Here is a 25,164-nt window from a genome sequence, read left to right as displayed (position 1 = left end):
ATATTCATTCTACAACAAGGAATTCAATGGGAGCACACAACAGCTGCTTAATGACTAAAAAAGTCCTAAGTTACTGTGCCCTGTGTCCCTTGTTACCTGGCTTGCAATGAAGGAGGACATCATCAATAGCAACACCTTCATCACTGGAAAAAATAAAGAAAAAAGAAAAAAAATCATTTCTATAAACAATTTGCTTCAAGTAACTCAGGCAGGCAGTTAGTCTGACCTTTCATAGACCCTTCTTTCCTTACCATCCTGCTTTTCCAACATGTTGCAACATGCAGCTGGAATCTATCACTGATTAGTCCCTTAACATGCCCTCTGTTAAGCCTTAAAGAATGTTATCTAGTAGAGAAGTTCAGTTCCTTCTCCCTCCTCTTGAAAAACAAAACAGAACCCAACCCCTCACCCTCCCCAGATCATGCTCCCTCCCTTTTTCTGGGACAGGGAGACTGTCAGTTATCTTTTCAACAGCTGAATTCTCCAACAAATACACTCTTGGCACACAGCAGGTAAACCAACGCTGATTACTACTCTGAGACCAATGTATTAAATTAAGCAGAGAGAATTGCTACCTTTAGATTAATCGAACCAGTATGAAACTCAGACAATCTGGTTTAGTACCTTTGGAATGGCTGCTTTTGCAATGTGAGAGCACAATTTTGCTACCCTAATTTACCAAAGGTTTAAACTCAGGAAGTTTCGTACTAGACTGAATTCGGTTATCAAGAAATTGGCAAAAGAAAAAACAAACTTTGTTCAGAAAAGTACTGATTTTATTGACTCAAACTGTATTTACACAACACATTCATATGTTCAATATCTTACAGAACTCCGTAAAAAACTTGACCAGTAAAACTGCAGGAGCAAGTTCCAGACTGAACCATGAGTACGTTTTAAGATATCTGACTGGGTGTCCAGTTGTACGGTCAATTTACTTGACTGTTCTTTGTAAACAACTCCTTTTAAAAATCAAAATGAAGGGTGGGGTAAAGGAGGATCAGATCAAAAAGCTGACACTTTTGCAAAGCTAGTTACACTTCGCAAGACCAGACTTTTGGCCAAGCATACAACAATGCATTTTTCTGTGATTTTTTTGGAAACAAATCACATACAGGTATATTTTAGATGAATAATCAAAATTATTTATTTCTTTTTAGTAAGCCTACATACATTTCAAAAAAAAAAAAAAAAAAAAAAAAAAGAGACCAGTGCCATGAAGTTTGTGCATGAATCTCAGTTCTTTCAGTGTTTGGGAGGTTCAGTTCTGGATTCCACCGCAGCTCAAATCCAAGGTACGTTTCTTCAGCTGACAAATGAAGGATGATCTTTTACCGGTGAACTGATGATACCACATACTGGGAGTAGAATATCTTTGTCTCTGCACAAGACACCACTTTTCCATCCATCTCTAATACAGTTTGGTTGAATAAATATTTGTTTGTTTTGGAAGTACAAACTAGGTGAGTTTATTTCTCTTCCAGAGTGCAAGTCAGCATCACCACACACTTGGCAGTTAAAATGGCATCCCTCCTCTGATCTGCCTAACAACCTCTTCATCTGTTGTCTCTTCTTTCTCTTTTTCACGCTTTTTGTTCCAGTCTTTAAGGCCTTCTGGTAGAGAAGTATCCTCATCCAAACTTCCCGTCCCTTCAACAAATTCTTCATAAGTGGACTTCTCTGCAAATGGTCTTGGGCCAAGCAAGTCTACCATATCACTTTTATCAAGCACTTCCTTCTCCAGTAGTCGTAGGGCAACCTGCAATAGCAGCAAGTTATGTCACACAGAGTACCATCAGTTGTCTCTCTTCTCACAGGAGTTTAAGGCAGTCTGGGACAACATTAATTCAACACAGATAAATTTGATAAAATAAACAAGGTGCTCAGAGTTTACTTAGTACCCAATTTTCCTTTTGTCAGAATTTATGCAGCGTATCTTTTTCTTCAAATCCTACTTAAAAGGCTTGGCAAAACACTCTATGGGCACTGCTACTGTTACTTGTTACTTTAGAACAAATCTTTCTCTGCTGCCAAAAGGCTCCTGATGCAATGCATTAAGCTATAGATCCAAACAAGTATTCTTTGCCAAATGTTATGAGCTAGACAGAGCAGTGTAAAATACTAATGTATATAAAGCACATGTGTAGTTCATAACCTTCGTGGGTCAGTGAGCATTCAGTGAAAACAATGATCTACTAAAATGCCATTTACCAAATCCATACAAAACTTTCTTCTTGTCAATAAGCAGACAGGTGCCCATCCTGGAAAGTGACCTGTTTGCTGTACTGGGCTTTCTGGTAAGGAGGAAAAGAACACGCGCAAGGGTTGCCTCAACTGCAGCAAGGCAGATCTCAAGCAACCCATGCACATGGAAGGAATTTCAAAAATAATTCAGATAGAGGAAATATTGCATACCTCCTTTCCTAGAGATCTTCTTCCAGCCTAATCATTTAGAACCTTTGTACTGACTGTTAGGTATTGTGTTTTTGTTGTTGTTTTTTTGTGTGTGTGGTAGTGATTTTTTGTTTTTATTCTTTGCTTTGTTATTTCTTTTTTTTTCCCCCCTCTTCATTCTGGTCTAGTACATCTATTGACACCTACTTTAGCAGGTAGACAGTTCTCCCCAACTTCACAAATGAATACTGAACATTTTAGCAAAGAGAATTTGGCTTCTAACTTATAAGCTGGTGCCTGAAAACCATCACAATACTCACCTTTTCTACTTCTGCTTTCTTCTCGGTCAGAAGAGATAATGTCCTCTCATAAGCAATGTTAATAAGTGACCGAACTTCTTCATCTATCATTCTGGCAGTTGCCTCACTATAGGGTTTCTCTAATACCATGTCTCCTTGACGAGGGAGGTCGAAGGAAATCTGCCCAACTTTTTCATTCATACCAAACTGGACAATCTGAAAGTAAAGGGGAGATGGTGACATTTTAGGATATATTGATATCAATCTGGTAGACAGAATTGAAATTAGGAAGTCATTAAACCTGCTGAAGAGAAATTCCAATCTTTTTTTCAGGGTTCTAGACCTTTCTGGAGACAATATGCTTAATCAAATGTAAGTCTATGCTTACTATTTTCTATTTAAAACTGAACAAGAGACACTGATGGCCAGATAAAAATTAGCACTGCCAAGCATTTCATTAAATGTTAAACTTCCAGAACTGAGAAAATAAGCAATTTACCAAAGACCAGCAAATTGGTGTGGTTTGGGAGTGGAGGATAAGGGCAACGTGCTGTAAAGGGGAAGAGGATCTCATCTAAAATGCCTCTCTTGCTCACCTTGCAAGCATCTTATCAAATGACAGCTTTTATGTTGATGCAGGAACAAGAATAAGCATCTACACAGTACAGAGCTGCAGTTAGATGAGTCACTACATTCTTAAGATTTCATATCACTTAGCTGTGCTAAGTTAATATGGTACAAAATGTCTTAACCGACAGCAAATAGTGCCCAAGTACAAGGTTTTCTGGATTTACATATACATGTCAATCCCAATTGGGTCTTCAAACTGAGCAACTTTAGAAGCAGTATCGGAGAATCAGATATATGCAGTAAACTAATTTTTTAAGTAGAGTTCCCACATGTATTTGAATGCAGTGCAGCATGCATGTTCATCTACAGGGTGGAGAATAGCAATCAGCTCACTGCAAGACTACAATATAATAGTTGAGTCATCAGCATCTCCATACAACAGCAGCATAATGTTTAGTCACATAATCTTTTACTGAGGTAGGCTTTTGACATACGTGATTAAATCACATCCTTTACAAACATTAGTGTTAAGCAGTAGAAAAGGAAAACAATAAGAAAAATAAGTATTACTCAAGCATATACCTGAGCATATGCACTCTGTGTCACCTTCTTCAAGTCATCTTGAGCACCGGTTGTAATTCTTCCAAAGAAGATTTGCTCAGATACACGTCCACCCAGTGTCATGCACATTCTGTCAAGTAGTTGCTCTTTGGTATAAAGATACTGTTCTTTGGGTAAATACTGAGCATAACCCAGTCCTTTACCACGAGGGATAATAGATACCTACAATCAAAATAAACAGAATGCTAAATAGTGTTTGAAAAAAAAATAAAATGTTTGTTGGTTTGACTTAATTTAATAATCACAACCTATACCATACTCACCCTTCAACTTTAATTCAGACATTACTCCCGTTTACTGTTTGGCCCTCATTGTGATTTATTCTTAAAAGCCCTGGCTAGCTCTAAACTGGGATAACAACTACTAGAATATCTGGAAAAGAAAGGTAAGACCACTGTAACACCTTTTGCAAAGACTGCATGGCATTTTTAAAATGTGTTAATTAAAATTCATAATTCTTTCAGTAATACATACTGGGCTTTAAGTATTCCAGAACAGATTTCACATTTCTCAGACAATTCATCAACAGAATTCTGAATAGATAGCTTCCATGCTTACTAATATTCCTCTTTTGTGCAGTAAGTTGTAGATGAAAAATTTTAAGCTTGAAAACTAGATAACATTCAAAACACAACGTCACAGCAGGTTTAAGAGATTGGGCTGTTCTCCCTTATTTTCAACTTACCAAGCTATGCAAACTCAAATCAGCTTCTGGATGACCGTTTTTGTAGCTGTATTCCTGAAGAGGTGTGCACCTGCACAATCTGCTAAGATTAGCCTAAACACTGCATCTGAACTAAAAGCCTCTGAGAAAAAGCAGCTTTCAAATCAGGCAGTCCCGTGGGAACATCAAGTTCCTCTCACTTTCCAAGGCCATTTTACTACAAACCCCATAACGCCCAAGGCAGAAAATATTTAAGAAAGCTACAAAGTGAAATAAATCAAAACATAACATTTACACAGCCTTTTGTGAGATTACATATTTCAATGTCCTCCCAGCATTGAGGGAAAAGAAAAGAATAGGAAAAAAATGCTTCCTTTACCTTTAAGAGTGGGTCAGCATGCTCCAAAAACCATCCTGCAACTGCATGCCCTGCCTCATGATATGCTACTGTCTTTTTCTCCTCTGGTTGCAGAACTTGAGTTTTCTTTTCCAAACCTTTATAAAAGAAATTTGATTAAATCCTTTCAGACATATCTTTCTCCACTGGAATCCCTCATTTCCATTTAGAAACACAGTCAGCAATACTTACATGCCACATATATACTCTACTGAAGAAATTAATATAAAACAAAACTGGCAACTTTCAGAAGTGTTGTCTCTGAGGTTTTACAGTAACCTTGTCCCTTATTTTAAAGCTGCAGTTCTTTAGAATATTCAAGTTTGTATATAAAACATCTGCTCTTTAAAAATCCAGTCATTTTCTAGATTTAAACTTAACAGCAGTTAAAAGCATCACTCAATTCAAACAACTACTCCTCCTGTCATTTTGAATAAATTAGAAAGTGTCCTGATTGAATGTCTATTTCTGCTCCTTCTCCACTTCAGAAATCAGCAAAATAACCCAGCAACTTATTTTCTAAATCTTAAGTATGTTTAGGAGGAAAGACACAGCCTTTAAGAAGATTCTTCCTACATAAAAAGTGCCTACATCAACAGTGTTGATGAATGACACACTTACCTCCAATCACTCTTTCAATTGCTTGCTCAAAATGCTTTTGGTTTATAGCATCTGAGAGATGCCGTGCAGCAATTAATGCAGCTTCATTACAAACATTGGCAATATCAGCACCTACAGGCAGGGAAGATAAGTTACTTATCATTTTTTACCAATTTTCTTTGTCTAGCATAAAAACATTCTTATCTATGATTATGTTTCCACAGATTCTCACGCAGAATAGAATTAAAGGTAACAGACTCCAAAGTAGTTCTTTACATGTACATGGTGTTTTTTTTTAAGATAGATTTAACTACACACACTATGATGATAAGCTGTAGGACCTTGCTCTTAGATATACTGTTACTGAACAGAGCTTACAATCAGCAAGGTGCTGATTTGTACATCAGGTTCTATTGCACCTTCTGTAAGCTCTGCCTGCAACAGACTGCACTGCATTTAGCCTCATTTAGACTTAGAGAGACAAGTTTCCTACATATGGTTCGAGTACAGCTCAGACCTTGACATGAAAGGAATCATTTCAGAGACACACGACTGGCTTCAAGCCATTCACTTCTTGTTAGCTTTATTTATGGTAATGCTATTGATAGTTTCAAAACAAGCAAAAAAAACCATCACTGCAGTTGCCAGAGATGTTGGCAATCAGATGTCAGAAAAAGTTTTATTAAAGACCACAAATAGTGAAGAATTCATTATCAGTCAACACGGGTATTAAATGGATTATGATAGAAGCCAAGAATGTTGGTTTGCACATTCATTTCTAATTCAACAAAAGGTCACAGTACATTTTTCAGGGAGAAGACTCTACATTCAGAAATTCAAATTACCCCCATAGAATGTTCATGCAAACTACTATGAAACAGTTTGCTTTTTTGGTATGTTCAAAGCATCAAAAAAAACCATATTAAAAGGAAGATCACAGAATCACAGAATTGTAGGGGTTGGAAGGAACCTCCAGAGATCATCGACACCAACCCCCCTGCCAAAGCAGGGTCCCTACAGCAGGTAACATACCAGTGTCACACATACCAGTGTTGGCAACGAGAAATTTCTGGGGTGCTTCTGCTGAAGACAGAAGCTGATATGTTGTATGTCAACCTGACTGAGGGAGACAAACTCAAGACCCTCAGAAATCTCCCAGCTGCCCAAACAGGAAAAGATGATTTCACATTGTTCCAGCAAATAAAATAAAGTAAGAGAGCCAGATTGGATCAAACACAAAAATAAAAAGACAAAATGAGAAACAGAAATAGTATCATAAAATATCTACAGCAGAGAACAGTGATACTAAGAGTTACCTACCTGAAAAACCAGGTGTTAGCGATGCCAGTTTTCTTGCTAGGTTATCTTTATCTAAGACTGTATCTAATTTGAGAGGTCTGAGGTGAACTTTGAAAATAGATGCTCTTCCTTTTATATCTGGAGGGCCTTGAAAAATTAAAGAAAGATACATCTTTACTTTTCATAAGTAAATCGGTGTGCACAGAGAATTTACATATGTAAATAGCTAGTGATTTTGGTAGCATTCTACATAAGCAGAATTATAGTGATGCAAATAAACTTACCAATGTAGATCTGTCTGTCAAAGCGTCCTGGTCTCATTAGAGCAGGGTCTAAGATATCTGGCCTGTTAGTACCTGCCAGAATTACTACATTCGTGGTGGTATTAAAGCCTGTTGAAAAAATACAATAAAATTCTGTGTAAAGGTAACTGTCAAGAAGAACAAATCAACAAACTGTTGACTTTATGGGGCCACAACAGTACTGGCAGTTAACAAAAATGATCTTAAATAGTTCCTTTTTCTAGAACACTGTCCAGCTTTTCACAACAAGCAAAAAATAGCCTTTGGCTCTGCTTTCTGTAGTGCTGTATCAAAGCTTACTTTATCTACAAAGGACAGCAACAGATTAAGTTCCAAGTAAACTGCAGAACCAACATGGTTAGCTATGTGTACATCCATATGCCTAAATATATTTTTAACACACAGACTGCTATCATGCAGTTTTATTTTTCACTTATTTAACTTTGACAAAGTTATCAGATGCAGAACAATTGCTCTTCTTCCTGAACAAATTTTAGTAAACATCAGGCTGCAGCAAAATGAGTCACCATTACTCATCCTAGGAAGTAAGCACGACTCATTTTAGGAAACACTTGCTTCCTAATACAAATGCAATTTGTATTTAAAATCAACCCAGTGTTGGTTAATAGGTCTGAGAAGTGCACTAGTTCTTTCATTTGTGTTCCTCCCTCTACTACCATCTGCACACTTACATCTTGCACCTAAGACTGAAAACATTAATGCAGCGATCGATACAGTGGGTACTTCAGTCACTAAGGACTTATGATTAGATCCTTGTCATTGTAATTTAGAAATTAAATATTTACCATCCATTTCTACTAGAAGCTGATTGAGCGTGTTCTCTTGTTCGCTCTGTCCTCCAAAGTTGCCTCTTCCTCTCTTCCTTCCTACTGCATCTATTTCATCAATAAAGAGGATGCACGGGGCATTTTTACGAGCAAGAGCAAATAAGTCTCGAACCTTCAGAGGAGAACAGAATGTGAAAGAGTTAGCCACTGTTTGACAATGGTGCCAGGACTGTTGAGGCAGTGGAAGGCACACCAGTAATAACACCATTATCACTGACTGCTGCAGTAAGATCCCAAATCACCCACCAGCTTCCAGTGCAATACTGTTACACTGCAGCTGCCACTCAGAAGGAATCACTGATATGAAGGCCCTTTGGTTGACAGTTCCTTTCTCAAGCCATAAATTAAGAACATAAATAAAACTAATTAAAAGCCTTAAGAAATTACCATTTTCCCTGAATGATTATATCTTACATACCGACGCTAAAAGCCTATGAAGATTTAAGGCAATCTCTCTTTCAAGCTCTTTTTCAATGCATAGTAGAAGCAGAAATGAAACACGAATAAGCACGCTCTGACATGGTAGTTCTTTGGATCAAGGAAATAAAGGCTTCCAGGTTTTCCTGCAGTTAGGACAAAGTGCTGTCGCTCTTACAGTGAGCTTAAGGCTTACTTGTAAGTGCTTATTATTGTACTCTTACGATACTTTCTTCATAAATACTGACTCTTAGTCATCCTGACTCTCCATTACACAGGCTATGAAAACTGAATTCACCTCCCAGTATTTATTTTTCAATTAAATTAACTTCTAGAAGCCTGTAAAGATGGCTAGCACATGATATCTATAACCTGGAAGTCCTTCCTCCCCCCAGTAAGATACTGTCTACCAAATCCTACTGTAATACTTATACCACAAACAGGCTACAAGATGCAACATTACAACATTCTGCTCACAAAAATATCAGGACTTCATTAAAACCAGCTCAGCAAGTTCACAGACGTGAGTGATATAATTGGAACAATCAGTAAATTAAAAAATACAGAAGAATTACACACAGCTCAGAGCTTTAATACTTCATACATTACAGACGGCAACTAGAATAGATGTCTCTAAAAAGACACGTAGGGTACAGAAGATGTGAAGTGATGCAAATTTTGGACAGTATGCCATGTTGCGGAAACTCATTCAGATTTGTCAACAGAGTTCAAATAAAAGTACGTTGAATAAGAACAAGAAATGTGACGAACAAAGAAGAAGCGTCAGGTGTTCAAAGTGAACTCCCACCTTTTGGTCTGAAAGAGTGATCCAAACTAAAGGACTATTTTTCAGAAGTAACAGAACTAAAAGACCACACAGGAACGAAGGCTCTTTTCCAGCATATCGTAATTTGCAATTGATTAAGCATCACTGATAAGTCTTATTTACAAAATTCATAGAAAATGAAACAAAACCACTCTCTCACAATGTACTGAAAGGTAACCAGAAATTATCAACAGTGTTGAAACATTCACAGCTGAAGGAGCAACTGTTATGTCAAAGGTATCACTTAGTGCTAAGAGGCAATAATTACACCTGCACAAGTCAAGACAAAAAGGTTAACCTACTTTGCTTTCGGGCTTTTCAGGTTTATGCTAATAGTTAGTGACAATACAGCTTGAGTACCATTAGTATTCCTAGACATCTACCACCTTCCTGGAGGATGCAGATCTGCTTCTTTTGTTACTGTCTCCTAGTGAAGTCCTTTCTATGGTAGGCTTTTTTCAGCTCCCACTCATCCTAATGACACGATCACTATCTTCACAGCTTTCAAACATAGTCACCATGTAAGTTTTTTTTTTACCACCATGTTATCATTTCTTACATGTATTTCCTTGCTTTGTCTACACCCTTTCCCCATCACAGCAGTTCCATTTGACAATTTCCTTATATATTTTCAGTTTCACTTGCCATCTTCATTGGAACCTTCCCTCCTAAACCAGATTCCACATTCAAATCTCTAAATGTCCCCTGTTCCCTCAGTCGCAGGCTCTATACCAACCAGTGTGCCTCTCACCTACTTCCCTTTTCTCTTTATAGAAGATCTAGAATTGCCTGCCTTCAACCATCATCTCCCATCTGTATTACTGGAAGAAGTACTTCAGAAAATCAACAGAAGAACTTAAGGTAGCAGGAGGCATATACTCAAACAGAAAGCTTAACCACAAGCCTCAAATAAGTCCAGCCACATGAAAATTGCAGATTTTCAATGCTTTAGGAATTTAATCAAAATTAACTTGCCTGTGAATTTTCACAGGACCTAAAACTGCACGTATCTGATAAAGCCCATTCCCTGTAAAATTTCAAATTCAAATCAAGATCCTAAAGCAACTTCCATTTCACACTCAAAAACTGTAGCTAATAAATTTCAACTCAAATTCTCCAGAACAGCGTCAGCCTGAAAATATACTTTCTGAGGCTTATGACAAAATGGTTAAGAGCTTGGTGAAGGTATGAGCTGTTGGAAATAGGGCATAATTTTGGACATTTTAAGGAGTTCTATTTTTCCAGCTTTACAAAACATTTCCAGCAGCTTGTTTCTAGAACATATTTAATCGGCAGTTCTGCGTGTCCTCCTTTCCGAGGCACGAAAAGACAGACTTCAAACTGAATGTCTGAAATATAGTAGTAAAAAAAAAAAATTAAAATGGAAGTGCTGGAACAGAGCTAACACTTTCCACTTAAAATAGCTCATTAAAAATGTATTAAGGCAGAGCATAAAAAAGTATGATATATTTGATTGTTTAAATCACCTGATCTCCAGAAATTAAAGCATTAGCTCTATAATCCACGAGCTCCTATTTCAATCAGAAGCTCAATTGTGTGTCCCAGACAACTACATTCAAGGGTTTGACGCTACAAAGAAAACAAAGGTCTTCAGAGAAATATGAGTGATTTAGAGCAGAAAAAGACACCCCCATAGCAGCAGCCAAATGAGGTATGTATTTCTGACCCAGCTAGTGTGTTTACTTTGGAGCAGAGCTTGAAGACAGCTTTGTTCTGGTTTTCTTTTTTTTTTTTTCCCCTCCTCCAAGTCTCTGTAAAGAAGTAGACCCTTAGGGCCCAGACAACCTATAATCAGTACTGAACTACATTTCTTCCTTTTATGAAAGGCAACTCTATGCTTCTCGTATTTAGGCAAGCATCTAATATCACTTACAGGGCAACCTGCATAGATTAAGTAACTTAAAGATTAAAAAAGTTATTGATTAAAGCCTGAATCTATCATCAAACGGTCCACCAAATTTGACAAAGACTCTTCAACAACCAGCACACATAAAACAGCAAGGCCAAAGACTTACTCGAGCTGGACCCACACCAACAAACATCTCCAAGAACTCTGAGCCATTGACTGTGATAAATGGTACATTAGCTTCTCCAGCAGTAGCTTTAGCAAGAAGTGTTTTTCCAGTACCTGGAGGACCTGTCAAAATTGCCCCCTGCAAGAGAAACAGACATTTTCCTTATGAAAACAGTGCAACTATACCTTACTTACAGATCTTCTACATGGTAAAGCCATGGTTTTCCGTCTACCACAGTAAAAATGGTAGAAGAAAAGAGACTGAAATTTCATCTGTCATTTAAGCCAGCATGAAGAAAAAAATAGATACAGCATTTTCATGTTGACTCAGAATTATAGGGACAGTGATTTCTTCATCTAACATTTGAAAAAAAGTGGCCTGTTTCCAGCTGGGCTGCCACTACAGCATAGTCAAAAAGTGACAGGCAATTCTATAACCATCACAATACAACTATGGTAGACAAGTACCCTGTGTATAATTTCTAACTTATACAAACAGATGAAATACTCTATTAAAAAGTTTTCTGGCACTATAGTTATTCTGTTGGCATTTAATGTCTATTATTTTTTTTCCTGATTGTGAGAAGTTAGAAAGTACTGCCTATATAAACGTTCATGGTCCAGTTCAAATTCCTGAGGATTAACAAAAGAATCAAATCATCATCTCTTAAGTCATCACTTCATTACCTTTGGAATTTTTGCTCCCAGATCCTCATATTGCTTGGGATTTTTCAGAAAGTTAACAAACTCCATTATCTCTAATTTGGCTTCCTCACAGCCAGCTACGTCTTTGAATTTGACATCTATCTCATCCTTAAGGACTTTGGCTGTGGTTTCACCCACACTGAAAAGTCCACCCATTCCACGTCCTCCTCGACCTAAGCCTGCAGGACCTCTTCTTAATGTGTACAATAAAGAACCAATAATAAGGATTGTAGGCAGCAAACTCAGGAGAAACGATCTGTGGAGAAAAACAAAAAGCAGACAGCCAAGCATTACAAAAATCCATTACTGAGCACAGCGTGTACAAGACATTGGTTTCATCACAAGCAAACCTAAACAAATTCAGAACTAAGTCTAGCTTGCAAAGATATTGTAAATGTTACTCTACAAGATGTTCACACTGGGAAATAAAATACATTTGAGAAGCAAAAAAGATTCTGATTTACAGATGTCAAACCGACCGAAAAACTTTTTCTAACTGTAATTAAGAGCTGAAATTAATTTTTCATTGCTGTCCTCTCTTACACTGCTGGAAAATATAAATTGAAACACTTAGAGGGTAATACATTCCTACTCTTGATACTTAACAAGCAACAGTTTTGTCTTTTTCTTTTTTAAACCAACATCAAGTGACAGCAATAAGTACACAGAGAAAAACTGCATTCCCTAGGAAACAGAAGCAGCTCATTTTACGTGCCCTTTAAAGATGAATTCACAGGACTTGGATGGAAATGGTTGTTTTAATCAAAGCGAGCTGTATTAGGTAACATATAATCAGGATACACTACACCTTCAAGCAGAAAATTCTCAAAAATACATACTCACTCTTGGTCCCCTAAGTCTTTCTCAACTTCTAAATTTCCTTCTGTGTTTGTTTCTCTGTCCCAAGGCTACAGCCTTGTTCTGATTACTCAATTGCCTGCCATCTCACACGGTCTGTCCTCCAACCTTCTAGCACGGCTCTAAAAGAGCTGAAAATCCTAACACTAAACCAGTTCTCCTTATCACAGCATTGGAGCACTTCATGGCTTTTTCTCTGGAAAGAACAGTTCACAAGACATTCTCTCAACTCTCAGCAATAATAAAATCCTAAAGAGACAGAAGTACTACCACAACCTCCCACACAAGATTTTCATGCTCTTGCAAAAAGCCCAGATTTCTGGGATGAAAAGGAAGAGCCAGATATTCCTACACTATGGAATTAAACAGATTCTGACTCTGTGATCATACAGCTGCTGCTCAGCTATGAAAGACCTATAAGGAATACAAATCTTAAAGTATTGGAACCATTATTCCCTAACGGGTTAGGAACAATGCCATACATCAGATGTGCTATTTTTCTTAAACAACTTGCTGATTAAAAGCATGATACATCTTCCAGCTCCCGCTAACAGGCACAATAATGTAATTCCCTTCATCACCAATACCTTGCCTTTTTGCAAGGCCTCTGTCAAATTTACAGGCAGAAAGTGATGTCTTTTACAACTCAGTCAATAGACTGCAGTTCTGTGCCACATTTTGTTCTCTCAAAAATCCCTGAGCACCATCTCTGGAACATTACTGCTGTGTCTTGCTGACTCCTGCTCTAATCCAGGCCACCTAAAGGGCTTCTGTGAATAAAGGGTTAGTTGTGAACAGAAATATGTATGTACTGAGATTTTTACACAGATAATGTACTGAACAGGTCCTGTGTTAACTTTCAGAAATAAAGCCAAGATGACTATTGTTGAAACTAGATGATCATCGTGGTCCTTTTCAACCCAGGCCATTTTATGATTCCACGATTGTTCTGATAATACTGCCACCCAGTGTAGCATAGCAGGAATGTCTTACAACCCTACTGTAGAGACAATTTCTCATCAAGATACTTTAAAAACAACAAAACATACTTCTTACCCATCACTCTCTGTTGAGTAGACTACAGGCAGCCTGTTCTCCACTTCTATACCCAGGTCTTGCTGTACAGTTTCAAGATTTCGTTCGAAAGTGTCCACGCTACCGATATTAAACCAGACATACTGCTAAAAAAAAGAGCAAAGATCACCACAAAGTGCCCTATCCCACTTCAGCTTAGTTTTAAGCCAACTTCTAGCACATACACAAGTAAACGTTAGAAGATAATCAGACCAAAACATCATTTTAAGTTACCTTATAAAGTACGTAACCAATGGAAGATGCATCTAATAAATCTATGGCTTACCAACTTGGACACTGTGTTTGTCATTGCCTCTACAGAAACCACACATCCAAGTTTTTGTGCATTATAAGTACACTGAAATCCTGGCCTTTCCTCCATAAAAAAATGGAGGGAGAAATATTTAGAATATAATAGATAAACAGGTGTTTAAGGAGAGAATTACATAATCAGACTAAAACACAGCACTGAACCAGCAAGCACAGCAATCATACAACCTACTGTTTCACCATAAGATCTCAGCCTTCCTGACTAAGAAAAGCAATTATATACATTCGGAATCCATATTAGCTCTAAAATTAATTGTATTCACAAAAGACAGTATGAAGTTACCGTATACCTGGAAAACAATCCAGATTCTACTTTGAAACACAGATGAGATTGGGTCTGTTTTGTGAGAATCTCCCCTTTTGCACCATGACCTGCCTGACTTGCCCTTCCTCTAATGCTGGAGAAAAAAAAGTAACCCTAAGTATTAACTGATTGAGAAACTAAGGCAATGGGTGGTATGTGGGCTAAAGAGTAGGTGAGTAAATAAGTTGCACTGAAATCCACAGATGAAGTAATTGCTGCAGATTTCACTCTATCCTGGAGGGACCTGCAGTTTCAGAAAGTCAATTAAAAAGCCCAACAAAACCCTAAACAAACAGCCTATCACCAATTAAGGTAATGACATAAAGCCTCTCTAAGCTATGAAACAGTAAAAAAAAAATCATGACGATAAGAGTCAATCACCTGCACAATGAGAAGGTCTGAAGCTGGCAGAGATGGTGCTCAGAACAAAAGTTTTCATGTTTATGCATATGAGCATTATGTTTATTTTTTGAATGGGTCTCAGCCTGCAAGTATTATTATTATTCTTCAGAGAACTTTTACCTTCATCAGCCTATTCCTGGTTATGTTTATATATATATATATATATATATATATATATATATATATATATATATTAGGAAAAGTAACTCGCTGAAAAAAGTGCATTTCTCAAGAATAAGAGCTGGTAGTTTAGCTTTAAAATTGCAGTATCAAACAGAGAAAATTAAAAGTTACCTTATAACTAACTATCTAAAAGCAGACTGGGGAAGAAAAGATCCAAATGCACATTTAAGACTGGTATATTCTTGAGCTGACAGTAATTAGAAATACAGAATCTTCAATAATTTCGCACTCCTTCTGTCCATATATTTGTATTAAGAGCACGGTGCAGGAAAGGAACTACTTGGTTATGTTTTGCTATAAACCTAAGCCATGTAGAATAATGTAACAGTAAAGCAAAAAATACATTTAAAATTAAAAGACAACTAATGCTCCTAAGTTCTCTGCATCAAACTTTATCAGAAGGCTGCCTTGTTCTTTCTAAAGCCTTGTGTAAATGTATTAGAAACATTTACCCATTCGTGAGGAGACTTTCCTGGCACAAAGATCACTCTAACAAAGCGCTTGTTCACCACTTCCAGTCTGTCCACCTGTGGAAGGAAAGAACAAAACCTGTCACCTGTTAAAGTGTACAAACTCCACTTATTCTTCCATCACAGCTAGCACAGCCGCATACACCAGATATGAACCTGTTCTGTTTTCTAGCAAGAAAAAAAATAAGTCACATTGTAGATCAGGATGGTTCCACAAGACACCATCTGTGTCACACAAGTTATCCAGTTTTTAACTCTATTTAAGATAAGCTCAAAAGTTTCTAAGTAAACTGTGCTGTTTCAGATGTATACAGCAAATTTTATACTCCCACATGCTTTTGCTTGGTAGCTCTATTTAAAAAAAAGAAATATCTCAAACTAGCCTTAATCCTGATCACAGCTAGAAATAGTAAAAGCTCCTCCCCACTCCAAACTTGCATCCTAGGAACGCCATTAACTAAGAAAGTCGTCTCAAAGAATTTATTTCAGTGACAATTTAATTTAACTTCATTAATTCCAATGTAAGGAAGCAACTACACAACTGGTAAACAATGAATACTGGCACAGCAAAAATCAGATGGAAAGGATGACTTCATAGCCTTTCTTAAGGACAAAAAAATAAATCAAGAACAAATCCACCTTCTCTCAAATTAGAGGTAGAGTGAGGTAGTTAAACAATACTATTGTTTTACTATTTCAGTGGTCAAACATAGAAAGTGATAGGCCACATAGTGCTAAACTCCTTCAGCAGCTTCCAAACTTAACTCTGCTCTTACAATTGTTCCTGCTGATATAAAAGACTTCCTGTACTGCCACATTAAACACAGGAACATCCATAAGTTACCAAAATAATTTTGTAAAGATAACAAATCAGAAACTAAAATCAAGAATCAAGCTGCAGGTTCACAGATAAAAAATGCTAAGCTTCTTATTTCACAGATAAAAAATGCTAAGCTTCTTATTTTAGGATGGAAAAAATGTCAAATTCCTAGTTTCTTGTGTTTGACAGTGTCTTAGAAGGTTACAATTGCTAAGGAAAATGAAAGACTAGTTTAGTTCCATTTCTTCTGCCTCTTTCCATCCAATAAATGGTTTCAGCAATTTTTAAAGTTTTAAAACTAATTACGGTTCTACAAGTCAGGTCTGAGCTGCATGCAGGCTAGCAACACTTCCCTCAACTTACCACGTGTGAACATTTATGGTAAAACTCATGCAAAATACAAGCTAAGAAGCCACTTAAGATCTGATCTGACTTCAGGAAGCAAGACTACCTGAACATCTTTGTTATGGACAGTGTGTAACCCCAGCACTGCTGATGTTTTTCTCCCCACTAACTGGTCAGGACTATGGCAACCAACAGCTTTTGATGAACACGTTTTTAGTTTATTGGAATATCCAGACCATATCTTATAGAGGCCGAGAGACTTCATTTTACGCAACAAGCTACTTTCATAATGCTCTTCTGCAACCATGGTTCAGACCTCATTAACTGTTACTGATTATTTCTTTTCTTTTTTTTTTTTTTAACTGAGCTAGTGCCTTAGCTGCTGTATAAGCATAACCAGTATGCTTCCATTCCACAAGATGTACACATAGTTGCCAACTAAGAACAGAACTTCCAGATGCAGCCTGAGCAGAACGGTAGAAGCATGAAGAGCAGCTCTGCACTGAGCATTAAGACAAAGAAAGGTAGGACACTATCTGTTTAGCAGTTTATCACAGCAACAAAGGTGCAGGAAACATGCTGTTAACTCAAAACCCCATGTCTGGAACGCAGAGGAGGAAGCAAGCCTGTGTTCTTCTAACCTGCAGGAGAAGCTACAAACATGGAAATAAGAGAGCCCAGCATTTGTGGCTCCTGAGGTGGAACAGGCCTGTATAAAACACTCAAAATCCTGCACTTCAGGGCATCACCAACCTATTACTCCAAGTGTGGAAAGATGTCAAGTTACACAGAGATATAGGACACTGATGACAGAATTGATTGCTCCAGAAGTAGCTCTACGTAAGAAGGAAAGAAGAAATAAAAGGAGAAAGCAAGTAAGGGAGACTACTTTATAATATGGTTAAGTCAATTCACTGCCCCTGAAAGGGATTTTTTCATTTCCCACCCTCACCTGTCTGTTAGCACCACTGCTACTCAGATCCCTGGTAATCTATTAATATAAGGAATGAAAAAACAGAAATCCTCCCACCCCCAGTAGGGCTAACGGAAGTATTTAGGGTTAGGAATAAGTTCCTCCTCAGGGCACATGGCACACCTGCTTAAACCATTAAATCAACAGGAAATCCATCCTGAGAACTGAAGCCACACTGCCTCTGAATTAGAACACTAGCTGTTCAACCGAGAAGCTCTACTCTGAGTTGTCCACTCCCTCTGTTTTCTTGAACTGACACAAGCCTTCATACAACCACCTGGAACATCAGACAAGGAACTGATGAAGATGAAAGCTAATCCCTTTCTCTCGAGCGAGCTCTCACTGCACAGCTACAAAACAATACAAACACAAGCAGGGAGGCAGAAAGGAGCGCCTACAGCACACTGATTCGTCATTCTGATTCCCTACTACTCACCACTCCTTTAGAAAGGTAGTTATTAACAAAGTCTTTCCAGGTGATTTCTCTCCCAGGGACCCTGAAGAAGAAGTAATAAACAACCATCGTCCAGAAAAATGAACTTCCCACTACGTACATACGAAACTCTCTGACATCCCAAGGAATGTCACCCTAGGGGAAAAAAGAAACAAATTTTAGAATATACAGTACAGTAAGTAAACAACAGATTCCAGTATCTATTTGATCTTCCCTGCATTCAAGGTTACCACGGAGAACATCAAATAAAATTATATTTTGCCGTATTAACATGTTTCAGTTGCTTCAGATATAATAGAGGAGTGGAAAAGCTGGTGGAAAGAACATTGTTTCTACAAACAGTAACTGCACAGTCTTCATTTACGAAGTACTTTAAAAGAAAGTTCTGTCATCTGTTATACGACCTTTCCCCTCCATTTTAATTTTCCCTTTACTATACACAAAGCCTACAAAAACAACAAAAAAAGAGGGGAAGAGAAAACTTACACACCTCCAGTAAAACAAGAGCAATATTCTTACATTGTTAAACGCTATAATCTTTGTGCTATAGCTAATGACAGTGAGCATATATTACAAAATTAAGCTTATTCAAGTATGCCATCAAGGTCAAAATGGCTGACAGCAAACTTGTTAAGCTTGTTTAACATTTTCATTTATATAACATGTCTGACATTTTCAGACAAAATATGAAACTCTTAAAAGCCTGAGGCTCCACTACAGAAATACAGATTATGAGCAGCCGTATTCATATACCTTAACATTCCATTAAGGTTCCTGAACCAGTTAAAGAGCTGGATGCCTCTGAAGGTACATACAAACAAGTATTTATGAAAGGCAATGAGTGGGAGTGCCACCTAGAGCCGGTTACTACGAAATACAAAGCACAGGAGGCCTAAGAGGAACTTAGGCAATCAGAGAAATGTCCCTAGAAAGCAAAAAAGCACACCAGGTTACTTCAAGACAGTTAATATCAAAAAGAAAGATATGTTAAGGTCAAGACCTTCTGCAGTCTGGTCCACCAGTTAGCATCTTCTTTCTTGCCGCCTTTCTTCCCACCACTGCTGCCTCCCCCACTACCAGTCCCACTTGGCTGTCGGGCACCAGCTTGCTTTGCTTCTAAGGAAAAAATAAAACAACAAAAAACGTATATTTGTATCTTACAGCAATCTCACTCTAATGTTAAAGCTAAAATAAAACTGAAGAGGCCTGCAAAATGAACTAGTATATGATGCTTCAATAATCAGAGAGAATGGAACTACACTTTTCTGTAGAAAAAGATACTCCAATTGGCAGAGACATCTCTATCATACAGTTTTGATCAGCAGTGGAGTCTGTTAACTGCATGCCTGATGACACTTTGACACTGAGAATCGGAAAATGCTACCAATATATAACAAAGCACATTATGGAGACTGTGTGAAATGTATTTCTCCTACACTAATCCAAGACATGCAAGATTATCGTCAGCTTAAAAAAAAAAAAAAACAAAACAAAAAACAACAAACCAACACATGCAAAGAAATCCTCACAAACTCCAAGCAACACCACCTCCCAGAATTCACCTCCCCCGGTCATAATATGCTCTTCTTAAAGGACAGACTTTACTGATACCACAGGTGGGAGCCCTGTTTAATACTCCAGAGACAAACACAGCACAGCACCATGCTGCCACACCAGCTCTTCTTTATATGTGCTTGGTTCTTAGCTGAAGAAATGGTTCTGGATTCCCATCCAGAAAGACAATTCTGCCTATTCCATTCAACAGAAACTGTTCTAGCTAAAAGAAAAGTTGAGAACTAAACACACCAAGTATCTGAACGCATGACTATACCAACTAATAGGAAACAGGAAAACTAGAATTTAAGGACAAGCACTTCAACAAGAGAATGATAGAAAATGAGCATTATTTCAGAAGATACACAATGCATGAAAGCAGAACATTTTAAAAAGTCAACTTGTACTTTCAAACTAATCTAGTACAGAAATATGTTCTCTGAAAAAGAAACAAAGAGTCCAAACCCAATGTTTAGCTAGAATCTAATGTAATGAATAATATAATAAATACATCCTAAAAAAGAGAAGTGAAATCAAATGGCTATTTGTACCTTTTGTTTCTCCAGCTGAACCTTTAGTTGCATTTGGTTTCTTCCCATTGGGAAAATATTTTTCAAATCCTATCAAGAGTTAAAAAGCAAATAATTGTTTTTTAGTTTACAATTGTAACATTACATTTCAGTAGTCACAAATTGAATGTATACAATGTAAAAAAATAAGTAAGCAATACATTCACTGCAGAATATGGCCTTGTTCTTGTCCTTTTGCTGAAGAGCTCTATCAGGTTCCCATGAATATATCTTATACTATTGATACTGAAAAACTCAGTATCAAAAACTTAATAGCTTAAAGCTGTCCTTTAAACCAGAGACAGACAAGCTTAGCTCAACAGAAAATAGTGCTGCACAGTGTTAAGTTGAGCAAACTGCTGTCAGCTCTGTTTGTGGCTGAAAATACTATAAATCACTGTTCCACCTCAGGATTAATGGCTGATTAATAAAAGAGCTTACTGCCCTGTACACAATAAACTTAAGCGGCACATGAGCATTGTCCTCAGCTGCCTGCTTCACTCCAGTGATCAAAGCTGCAGTCACCTTTGGGAGGTTGTGAGAAGAGCCTTCTGCAAGCAGCAATGACACTTGCCAAGACTGTCCTTCTGTCAGTCATAACACCGGTGGAAGCACTTTCATGAGGCTGAAAGATGAAAAATAAACGTAAGCAGCAAGAAAATGATGCACACAATGCTGAGGCACTTTTTGTGAAAGAACTGCAACCCTTTCCTTGCAGTTAAGATCCCCTTGAAACCAAAAGGAATGCATCACACAATATCTATGGCCAGCTAAGAAACCAATGCGGGGAGGAACGATGCTTTAAGAGTAAACCCAAACTCCTGTGTAGGTACAGATCCACATTAAACCACTGCAGCTTAAGCCAGTAAGATTGTCTATTGATGTTTGCCATTTAAGTGCAATGAAGGAAATATAAGCATTTTAAAATATTTAGTTACAATATCTAAAGCTTTCTTTTAAAAATGAAGGAGAGTGTAATGTCATCACACAGTTCAAGCTCCCTTTCTTCAAGGACATACTTCAGGCAAAAGAAAATCCAAGCTCCCCCACCCCCCCGTCCTGAAAACTTGAAAATTCACAGTACTCAGAACAAGACAGCAAACATCCATTTAGCCTAAAAAAGCCTGGACTACATCTATGAACTAAACCTCAAAGTTAGAATCCCTACAATTGTTAAAATTGGAATATAGCAGTTTTAAACAAAACCTGTGCATAAAGAAAAACATGAAGGGCATTGGATTCCACACCCAAATTACTCTAGGAACACTGGCATATTGTCACTTCCGATTCTCCACAAGTCTTCTGCCTGGGAGCTTATTAACTGAAGAAACAGACCACACCTACTGTGAGCAGTCATCTAGTTCCACCTGCTGGAACTAAGAAGAATGCCAAAGTGTCTTTCTAGCTTGCTTTTGCAATAGACTGTGCTAAGAAGAATTCCTTGGCTGTTTGATGCAGCCATTGCAGGTCCTTGAAATAAAGTCTGATTCTGGAAATTCAGAAGGATATTTTTCATGTAATGCACATACAACATGAATAGCCTGGAGAACAGCTTACTTAGAGAGCAGCTTCCAAGGTCAATATGTTATCACCTCCACCACGAGCAATAGCACATGTGCTCTTGGAAGAGGCTTTGGGACAACTGGGATGAATCTCTATGGGCAAAAAAAGAAAAAAAAAAGAAAAAAAAGAAAAATAGAGGCTGTCGCTATCTTTACTTCATGTGTCAACAGGCAGTGAATGCAGCAACAGATGAAACTGAAAGCCATGTCCAAAACACTGGCTTCTGTTCTATGTTGCTGGCCTCCTATAATAACAAACAATTAAGATTTATTCCACAAGCTCAGATTGTTTTAACTGGAATAACTGGAATGTTTTAATTGTTTTAACCGGAATGAACATTACTGGATACTCCCGTCTCATCAGAAATAAAAGGTAACTGCTTGTTTTAAATAAAAGTCTGAGTAAGCCAAATCCAACTGCCTGGCGTGGCAGGGCCAGCATTGGCTTATTACAGCCTTAATTCACATTTTTATCAGACTTCAAATTGGAGAGGGAGGGAGGCATGCAGAAAGAGGGAAGAAGTAGCTGACACTGCTTTGGGGGCAGACCTGATGAATACAACTGGTCTATTGCTGGACATTCTCGACAGATCCCAAGATCTATCAGTAATAACTTGACAAGCAACTATACATTTATTATGCAGAAGTGAGTGTTTTAAAGTTGATTTTGTGAGAAAAGGAAAGAACCACCTTTACAGCATGTTCAGAACATCACCTGACTGAGTGACAGCACGCTTTTATGCTACGTACTGACTCATCAAAACCTATTCCCTGCAAACGCAGTTTCCTTTCACCATCTCATTCCAGAAAAGCAGAAGTTTGTAGAACCACACTGCAATGGTAATGAATACTTTCTGACAAGGTAAACCACCAAGATGAAAGCTGATCGAATTGATTCTGCTACAAGAGCTGTCCTCAAGCTGGCTGCCTGTGGAAATGCCACAGCAACCTCAGCAGTTGGAAGCACACCCACTGCCCAAGGACAGGGAAGGCAAACAGCACACGTTTTGACAGGATGCTTAGGTAGCACAGGGACTGTTCTGGGCTAGGTACCAGAAACTGCCCAGCTTCTCCCAGTCAGAGATGAAAGAACTGTCACAGCATGCAGAAAGAGCATGCACACGTGTCATAATTTTTTTTTTTCTTCAGATAAATGTGACATCTTTCTAAAAACCGAGACTATTTTAAATAGAAATTCAAGCAAGCAAGTCTGAAGCATACAGAAGTCAGTTTTACAACTGAAATACCTCAGAAGTGAGGTGACAGTGTTACTGCTCGCGAGTATAACAAACTCAGGATCTGTAGCACCTTCTGAAGGACCTTCTCCACAATTCCAACCTTAAATAAAATGTGTAATTTAAAAGAAAGCAGAACTACTGACTTTGCAGAAACATTGTGACCATAATCCATCTTTGTTTGTCTTATATCAAGGATACCCAAAGAACAGAAAAGTCACACCAAGTTATGTAAATAAAGGATCAAAAACACAGTAATTCAGGAAAGCTACAAGTTTAAAACTTTATCCATATACAAGTTCCAATTTATGGTTCTTAAAGAAAGAAAATGCAGTTGAAAGTTATCTCCAATATCTAACTGTGACTGATACTACGTAAGAGCATGTTGAGGAAAAGAAACCAAGCTGGCAATAAATAAATAAATCTAATTTCAGATAAGTTACTTATCTTGTTTTGCTACCCATAGAAACACATGAATGTTGGAATGAACACGAAGTTCTCCCCATAGCACAGATACAGAATCATAGCAGCTTTAAGGTTGGAAAAAACCACTAAGATCACCTAGTCCACATCAACCGATCCTCACCATGTCTGCTAACCCATTTTCCTCAGTGCCACACCCGCATGGTTACTGAACACTTCTAGGGACAGTGACTCCATCACCTTCCTGAGCAGCCTGTGCCACGGCTTCATCACTCCCTGAGAACAACTTTTCACTAATATCTAACTTGAATCTCCTCTGAAACAACTTGAGGCCATTCCCTCTTGTCCTACTGCTAGTTACCTGGGAGAAGAGGCTGACGCCCATCTCACCACAACCTCCCTTCAGGTCGCTGCAGATAGCAATGAGGCCTCCCCTCAGCCTCCTCTTCTCCAGACTGAACAATCCCAGCTCCCTCAGTTGCTCCTCATAAGGCCTGTGCCTGACCCCTCACAGCTTTATTGCCCTTTTCTGGATATGCTCCAGAGCCTCGATGTCTTTCTTGCAGCAAAGGGCCCGAAACTGAACACAGCATTTGAGGTGTGGCCCCATTACTGCTGAGTACAGAGGGATGACCATCTCTCTGCTCCTACACTATTTCTTCATTCCCAATAAGAATCCATCATACTCTACTGACAGTAATGAGAAGCAGTCTTCAGACAAACCAGCGGCACTGCTGTTTTACTTTTCTTTTTTTTTTTCTCCTAACCATGACCACACAAACACAATTCCACCATTTACACTAGAAACTCACTAATCGGTAGAACAAGTCACTAACACCCCTGCGTGCATTCCTCTCAGAGACATCCCTCCCCGCACGGACAGCCCAGCAGACAAGCAGCCGCAGCAGCTCTCCCAGCTCACCACAGTCAGATCCAGCACTTTGCCTAAGCTATCGCTGACGCGGGACAGCAACAACCACCTTTTCCCAAGCGCTAACGCAGACCCGTAGTCAGTTCCTCCGAGACGTCGGGGCCGAGCAGGGTAACGCCCACCCTACAACCGAGCCGCCGTACGAAGGGCCGACGGCCGCCCAGCACCACTCGGCACTCACCGCCCGCCTCGAGGTTCCCAACCAGCACCGCGGTGTCAGCTCACCGGGCTGACCTCGCGCCCGCTGCTGAAGGTTCCCCCGCCGGGGCCCGGCCGCCGCTTCCGGCTCCGTATTTACGCCCGCTCCCCGTCCCCGCACCGTTCCGAGGGCCCGCACCGGGCAAACGCGGCCCGCCCCTCCGCGGCCACCGACGGGCCCGCGCGCACACAGAGCCGCCCTGCCCGCGGGCCGTCGCTCACCTGTGCCGGGCGGGGCCGCGGCAGCGGCAGGCCTCTCCCGCACAGCAGCTGCTGCAACAGCACTCCGGGCAGCCGCCGCCGGCCGCCCAGCGCCAGCAGCAGGTAGCGCTGCGCCATGGCCCCGACGGCCGTTCCCGTGGCCGCCGTTCCGCCGTCACGCCGCCGCTCCGCCCCCGCGCGCTACGTCCGCCTCCCGGCGTCATCGCGTCACTTCCGGCGGCGGCGGCGCGAGCTCAGAGCGGAAGATGGGCCGCGCGAGGCTCCGCCTTGAGGGAGCGCC

The 25,164-nt window shown here is 39.2% G+C and overlaps 1 protein-coding gene across 3 annotated transcripts; it reads right to left on the bottom strand.

Moving 5' to 3' along the window:
* Positions 1-754: 754 nt before the first annotated feature.
* Positions 755-25,007, bottom strand: AFG3L2 (AFG3 like matrix AAA peptidase subunit 2). 3 transcript variants are annotated; one of them, XM_042869811.1, is made up of 17 exons: positions 24,885-25,007; positions 20,839-20,938; positions 20,296-20,364; positions 19,191-19,306; positions 18,173-18,325; positions 15,581-15,655; positions 13,892-14,016; positions 11,960-12,233; positions 11,274-11,411; positions 7,953-8,106; positions 7,129-7,236; positions 6,866-6,991; positions 5,567-5,677; positions 4,928-5,043; positions 3,846-4,046; positions 2,715-2,909; positions 755-1,759 (listed from the first exon to the last, which is right to left on the bottom strand). In XM_042869811.1, the coding sequence occupies exons 1-17, from the start codon at positions 24,999-25,001 to the stop codon at positions 1,517-1,519; spliced, it is 2,421 nt and encodes an 806-aa protein (XP_042725745.1). In that variant the 5' UTR covers positions 25,002-25,007; the 3' UTR covers positions 755-1,516. The 3 variants fall into 3 exon arrangements, with proteins under 3 accessions (XP_042725745.1, XP_042725747.1, XP_042725748.1); XM_042869813.1 differs by having other exon boundaries at positions 13,892-14,013; XM_042869814.1 differs by lacking the exons at positions 19,191-19,306; positions 20,296-20,364; positions 20,839-20,938; positions 24,885-25,007 and adding an exon at positions 18,944-19,104.
* Positions 25,008-25,164: the final 157 nt, after the last annotated feature.

Source organism: Lagopus leucura, unplaced genomic scaffold (assembly GCF_019238085.1).
Source record: "Lagopus leucura isolate 7727_CA_CO unplaced genomic scaffold, USGS_WTPT01 Super-Scaffold_100002, whole genome shotgun sequence".
In the NCBI taxonomy this organism is placed as follows: domain Eukaryota; kingdom Metazoa; phylum Chordata; class Aves; order Galliformes; family Phasianidae; genus Lagopus; species Lagopus leucura.
Note: the sequence above shows the minus strand (reverse complement) of the source record. Positions and strands in the feature narration are given on the sequence as shown.